General features: G+C 45.3%; 1 protein-coding gene across 2 annotated transcripts; it reads left to right on the forward strand.

Annotated features, from left to right (window-relative positions):
- Nucleotides 1-1,002: 1,002 nt before the first annotated feature.
- On the forward strand, nt 1,003-6,928 carry Spx (spexin hormone). 2 transcript variants are annotated; one of them, XM_015995348.3, is made up of 5 exons: nt 1,003-1,135; nt 1,241-1,298; nt 2,011-2,076; nt 3,818-3,901; nt 6,736-6,928. In XM_015995348.3, exons 2-5 carry the CDS (start codon nt 1,277-1,279, stop codon nt 6,792-6,794), a joined length of 231 nt encoding a protein of 76 aa, XP_015850834.2. In that variant the 5' UTR covers nt 1,003-1,135; nt 1,241-1,276; the 3' UTR covers nt 6,795-6,928. The 2 variants fall into 2 exon arrangements, with proteins under 2 accessions (XP_015850834.2, XP_006976609.2); XM_006976547.4 differs by having other exon boundaries at nt 2,014-2,076.

Here is a 6,928-nt window from a genome sequence, read left to right on the forward strand (position 1 = left end):
ATTTGTGTGCAGTGAGTAACTGGAATATCATTTCCACATCCCCTGGGATCTCATCTTGCTGATCCCCTTTGACTTTCACTCTCTCTAAAGTAGCCCAGTACTCCCCCTGTAATGTCATCCTGGCTGCCTTTACTTACTAACCTCAGCAGCAGCGTTGTGCCAATAGCTTAGAGGTAGTCCCCTCTAACTAGAAGACCAAGGGGGATGCTTTAGTTAAAGGAGGGTTTGTGGTAGGAGGTGAACGTCCATCACATATTTATTAAAACATTGACTAGACAGATCTTGAGTGATGTCAAGTTCCTCTGAGGTCCCCTAACCTTTTCATGCTCACCAGGGTGATTCATCTTCAGCCACAGCTCCGTGCATTTTCCGTTTGTTTTCATTAATAATGATGATGATAGACTGCATTGGGCGGCTAACAGGAAAGACAAAGGTGATGAGGCTGGTACACTCAGAATGTCTCCTGGCTGGTGTGGCCAATACCTAAACAAACGATATCCGCTCATCAATCATTGTTCTATTTCGGCCAACTAGATCTCCCCAGAGGAGTCATCAGACCAGCTCCGTTCTGAAGATTGACAAGCTGCCTCGTGGTCTCTGCTCCCCTTGCAGACTCACGCTAAGAGTTTTAAAGCCCCAGGTTGCAACGGGATTAGCAGACTCCGAGGTAGAGTGACAGCGATTGTGGGGCACTGGAAAGGGCCAGAACATGAAGGTAAGCAGCAGACCTGTGTGCGGCTGACACCTGTTCTGCGAAGCGTTCATCTTCCTACCTAGGTTATAGTTAACGAGCGTTTTATGACAGGACATTTGAAGAATATGCCTTTAAATAGTGAAATCATTTGTCTTTGCTGAGTAAAATAACTTATTCCCCAATTCTTTATTTGGGTGACGTTGTGAAAATCGTGTATTTCTAGTTTTTAAAATTACTCTTTGTGGATTATCTAGACGGTAGGATCATATACTGAAGTGAAGAGCTTATTGTCCTGTCTGAGTAGAAGGCAGAAAATCCGACGAAATTCAGATGGACCTGTTTGGTTGATGTTTCTTGTAGGGCCCCAGCAACCTGGCGGTGACAGCCTTGGCCCTGCTCCTGGCGCTGTCGGTCCTGGGAAACTCCAGCGGCGCTCCGCAGGTAATCGCATGCACAGAATCCAGCCCTGGCGGGAACTGTGCGGCCTCAGGCTTTTTCTTCCTTCTGCCGTGCGCTAACTGCTCTTCTCTCCCCTCTGGGCGGCAGAGACTCTTTGAGAGGAGGAACTGGACTCCCCAAGCTATGCTCTACCTGAAGGGCGCACGTGAGTCCCAAACTCTTCATTCTCTTCACCGAGGTGATGGGAGACACCCGGGGAACCCTGGAAGCCACAGAGCAGGAGCCTGGGGAGTCTGTGTAGCAGTTGGCTCCAGGAAATAAGTAGGGTCGCAGACAAGAGCAGGGAAAGGTTCCCTGATGGCCAGAAACCCTCCACCAGAGAGGAACCCAGTGTCGGGGCTCACAGCTGTAACCCCAGCACTGGAAGCTGAGGCAGGGGAACTGCGAGCAGGAGGCTAGCTCGGGCTACATAGTAAGTTTCAGGTCAGTGTAAGATCCTGTTAGGGAAGTTGGAAGGAGTGACGAGGGGGGGAAGAACGAGAAAAGAAGCGTTCAAGAAAGGGGGAGGAAGGCAAAAGGGAGGAAAGGAGAAAGGGAAACAAGGAAGGAAGAGGAAGGGGCGTGCATCCTTTGGTTAAATGAGAGAACAACTGGGTTTGGCTGTTGTTTTTTGTTTCGTTGCGCAAACAGGGTGTCTGGGGCTGGAGGAGCAACTAATGAGCTTGAAAAAAAAGTTAGGAATTGTGAGGGGAGGAAGGGAAGGGAAAGGGATGCTCGAACCCGGCTGAGGCTGCTCTCTGAAGCAGGGTCACCTCCCAGGCCTCAACCTGCGGTCTCCCCTGGCCTGGGGCGGGAGGTGGGGGGTTCGGGGAGTGGGGTTTGGCCTGGCGGTCCGAGCTCAGCCCGTGTCTCCCCAGCAGAGGGCCGCCGCTTCATCTCCGACCAGAGCCGCAGGAAGGAGCTCGCAGACCGGCTGCCTCCAGGTGGGTCAGCGCTGAGCCCTTGGGAGGGCTCCACCTGCGCTGTCACCTCCCTACCCACACCCCTACCCCTACCCCCACCCCCACCCCCAGCAGGCAGCTGGTGAGCCGGGCCCCCCATCAGGCAGGGTCTGAGGTGCAGACAGGGCGGAGAGATGGAGATTGTGCTGGTTCAAGAAGTCCACCCATGTGTTTATGGATAGAGCCTCGCTCTTTTTCCTCCTAAACACTAATTAAACCAAACACAGCAAGTAAAAGTCATTAAAAATAGAGCCAGGTATGAATGACAAAGGGAAGGTCAGTTTTCTCCAGGGACAAGCTCCGGTTAAGCCAGCCACCCCAAGTGGTCAGCCCTAAATAATTGTACACATGAGTAACACTAGATGACTCAGCAGGGGGTGGGGGGGTGTGCGCGTGCATGTGCATGTGCATGTGCATGTGCGCGCACAATAATAAAGAAAAAGGCATGAATTTGAAAGGGGGAATAGGAAGAGTTGGGGGACAGAGAGAGTGGAAATGATGTAGTACTCATGATGTATGGAATTCTCAAAAAAACAAAAAGAAAAAGAAAAATAGGGTCAGGAACCTTTTTTTTTTCCTTGATGAACTTCATGTTACTGCAGTTTAAAAAGAAGAGATATTGATTTTAGTAAAACTTTGTTTACAAATGCTAAGAATAAACGTTATGCCTGTTATGAGAAATCTTCAACACTGCTGAACATACAACAGATGCTTCACAGGTTTTCGACTCTGTTCCTCAAGTTTGCAGTGTGCTTGATCGTATTTTGTAAGAGTAAAATATGCTTCTTCTCTTTCTGTTACTTCCAATTAAACTCAACATCTGCACTGAATTGGGCCTGTGTCACCTGTCAACTTAAATTTGAAGTAGAGTGTGGCAGAATACACCTGTGGTGCAATAAACATGTGACTTAAGGAGTTCGAAATAGCTCCAAATACTTAGCAAATGTATCTTCAGTCAGTTAATGACCTTATGTGTGGTCAAGAATGTATTTTTTTATCTCAATGTTTATCTCAAACTGATTTGGGAGGAGGAAAGTAGGACAGTCAGGCTCTAATGGACTCCTGCCTGAATCCTTTGGCCCCGACAGCTGTTTTTAAGCTATGAGAGGGAAAATTTACCCCTTCTCGCCCCAAAGAGGGAAAGCTGAAGATGCTGTTCTACTCCGTCTTTCTTCTGTGGTGTACTCCCCAGCATGAGGTGTGCATTCTTCCTCCATCCCCGAATATAAACACAGCAAAAACAATTGGAAGTCATTTCCAAGAGAAATATGATGTCTCAATTTATGAAGATCACCATGAGGCCAATGAGATTGATCAGCAGGTAAAGGCATTGCCACCAAACCTTTCTGCCTAAATCCAATCCCTCCAACCTATATATGGAAGGAGAGAGACGACTCCCCAGGATTGTCTCCACACAAGTGTGGGTATATGCACACACACACACACACACACACACACACACACACACACGACAGAGGAATGGACTAAATAAAATGCAATATAAATGTTAAATTCATTTTTGAAAATCAGTATGTACTGTACTCTGCTCACGGATCAAGAGTCGGGTTCACAGAGGCCTTTCTGGTAAGTTTCATTTACATGAATGTTTAGTTGACATAAATATGTGAGTGCTAATCTATTTGCAGTGTTTAATTGACATGAACATTTAAGTGATGGTTTGATTATATGAATATCAAGATTGTGTACATGTCTCTTTCTCCAGAAAGACGAACCCCACATCTTCAGCTCCTGACTCTACCAGAGGCTGCAGCCCTGTTGCTGGCTTCCTTGCAGAAACCACGAGAAGGTACAAGGGCGGTGACTGCTTTTTGTGCTGGACTGAGGAGCTTTGCTAACTGCTGAGCCCTTCCTTCCCCAGACCCACAGAAATGCTTATTCAATAAAGCCAATGTCCTTCCCAGTAAAACTAGTCCCAAGAATACAAAATATACTCCCTTGATGAGAATGGGAAATAGCATATGATTTTCATGACCCATCTCCTATTATTACTAACATTTATTTGTTTGTTGTTTTTAAATACAGTGTCTTATGTAGCCCAGGCTGGCCTCAAATTTCGTATGCAGCAAAGGCTGGCCTTGAACTCCCTATCCTCCTGCCTCCACCCAATAGTTAAAACTGAAGGTGTTACAATCAGCTTCATTGTTTTATCATTGAAGATACTAAAGCAAAAAAAAAAAATGTGAAATAATCAAAATCCAATTGCTCACTATTCAAAATTAAACCAAATGAAAGTACTGATTGCCAATCCTTTTCACTTTTGCCCACAGCAGTAGATATCGTTCACCCAACAGACAGGGTCAGCTTTGACTGCAGGCCTATGGCATTTTCACCTTCCTATCTAGCTTCCTCTAACTAGGCACTCTGTCTGTGTGGCCTAGAAAGTCCCAGCAGAACTGAGGTATCTTGGCAATGGGTCAGCTAGGCCTTTGGACGTTCACAGACCTGGGTGTACATCCAAGTTCTGTCAACTTAAACTAGCTGTATGACCCTGACACAGGGGTGGCCCCACAACTCTGGGGACCCACTGTAATGAAGTATATAGTGAGTGTAGTATTTGTGTGTGTGTGTGTGTGTGTATGTGTGTGTGTGTGTGTGTGTGTGTGTGTACACAGATGTGTGTACATGCATGTGGAGACAAGATGTTGTCATTGGATGTCTTCATCAGTCACTCTCCACTTTAGTCTCTAAAACAGGTCTTTGACTGAACCTGGAACTCACTAATTCATCTATCTGGCTGGTCAGTGGGCTTTCAAAGATCTGCCTGTCTTGGCACCACATTACTGGGGTTACTGCCATGTGTCATCATGTCTGGCTTTTATGTGAGTGCTCAGAATCTGAACTCAGGTCATCATGAAAACTTTATTGAATGATCCCATCTCTCCAGTCCCAATCCTATTATTAAGAGAAGACATCATCAGCTGGACATGGGAAAAGTAAGAAGAAGCTGGGTAGGAGACAGAGGATGTTGCGTCAGGAGGACTGGTTTTAATTTCAAGTTGTGAAACCATAACCAAGTCTTGAGCTCCTTAGGAAAAGAACTGTGGCTGACTGACGGTAGATATGAGTGTTGGGAAGATGGACAGAGCCAGACACCAGGCTACAATAGAGAAAGGAGAGTTCATTTTAAGGGGGAGAAGGGATACCATTCTAGGTCCCCATTTCAAGTATTTGGGAGAAGCAGGTAAATGTGTTGATTATTGAAATGAGCTTTTTTTTTTTTTCACATATTTACTTAGGTGTGGGGTACATTCACACCACATTGTGTGGAGTCACACATTGTGGCGGTCAGAGGATGACTTTGGAGTCACCATGTTGGTCCCAGGAACTGAAATCAGATTGTCAGGCTTGGCAGCAAGAGCCTGTATGTGCTACGCCACCTCACCAGCCCTAATGATTGACATGTTCTGAGTAGCTTGTCTCTGGAGATGAACTAAAGAAGCAGTTTTATTAATTTAAATAAATGGAGGAGTTTTGGATTCCCATATGATGTGTCAATCACTAGTCTGTAATGTTTTTATTGCAGAGTCCCTATGTATCACCTGGAAGGCTCTTACATCTTAAGTTCCAATGGCGTTTGTACTGAGACATTTTTTCTGTCCCACCCCACCCCTTAGGCATGTGTGCTTCTATGTATCCATATGTCCACACTTTCCTTCCCTCTAGAAGAAGCACATTATTGATTATCTATCTTTCAAAGGCTGTGAGTAATTGAGGTAGGCCAGGATTCAAATTATATTGTGACTAACTAAGAGATTGTTGTTTTATCTAGAAGGCAATCTTGGAGAAAGTAAAATCTAGGGCATGAATGCTGCCTCAGCCACTCCTCTCTACCCCACATCATGTTTCATCCCTACTTTATGCTTAGGGTACCATGATTCTGCTACTGTCTACCATCTACCTCTAATCTTATGAGACACTCTCGGCCTGACATCTTTGTATTCCCATCCAACTAACAGGTGCCTTTGCCTTTGGTCTCATTGTTTACCCAGAAGCAATCAACTGATGAAGGGATATTTTCAAGTGTGTCCCCATGTCATCTGTCTCATGCAAGAGATATATCACCAGGAAACACAGGCCATAACATTTTGATGCAAGTGAATGGCTATGAAGGCAGGTGTTTAGACTGGAGGCATGATAATCAGTGCAAGATATACAGACCCTTTACATGTCTGCCATGCTTGCCATATTACACTTTCACTTATTGTAGAGATTTGGATGTTGGGGGCTGGGATGTAGCTCAGTTCATGGAGTGCTCAGTTGGTAGAGTCAACATGTACAAGGCTCTGGGGTTCAACTCCCAGTACTGCATAAGAAGCATGGTGATATATGTTTGTGACCCCAGCACTTGGGAAGTGGAGGCAGGAAGATCAGAAGTTCAAGTATATCCTCAGATACATAGATAGTGGATATAAAATGTGAATTGTCAGCTGTGTTCTAGTGAGGGGGGAAATTTTAAAACCAAGCAAATCAAAATCCAATATCTAAAAGAATTGTTAGTAGCATGGACCATGAATTGATTTAACTTTAGGAGTCAAATACCCATTTCTTGAGGTTCTATTTCTCTCTCTAAAGCCAAAAATGTGAGCATTCACTTTAAGTTTTTTTTCTTCTCTCTTACAGGTGAAGGAGAGAATTTTGATCAAAGCAAATTCCTGGAAGACAGACTGCTAAACTGGTGAAAATGTACCAGGGCACATTCATGGTAAAAACTGTAGCCACATGATTAGGACCTGTGCACACTTCCTTCCACGCCTGTAACCTTAGATACCTGCACCCCTAGGTTTAGTCTCCCAAAAGCAAGACACGTGGAGTT

Source organism: Peromyscus maniculatus, chromosome 3, assembly GCF_049852395.1.
Source record: "Peromyscus maniculatus bairdii isolate BWxNUB_F1_BW_parent chromosome 3, HU_Pman_BW_mat_3.1, whole genome shotgun sequence".
NCBI lineage: Eukaryota > Metazoa > Chordata > Mammalia > Rodentia > Cricetidae > Peromyscus > Peromyscus maniculatus.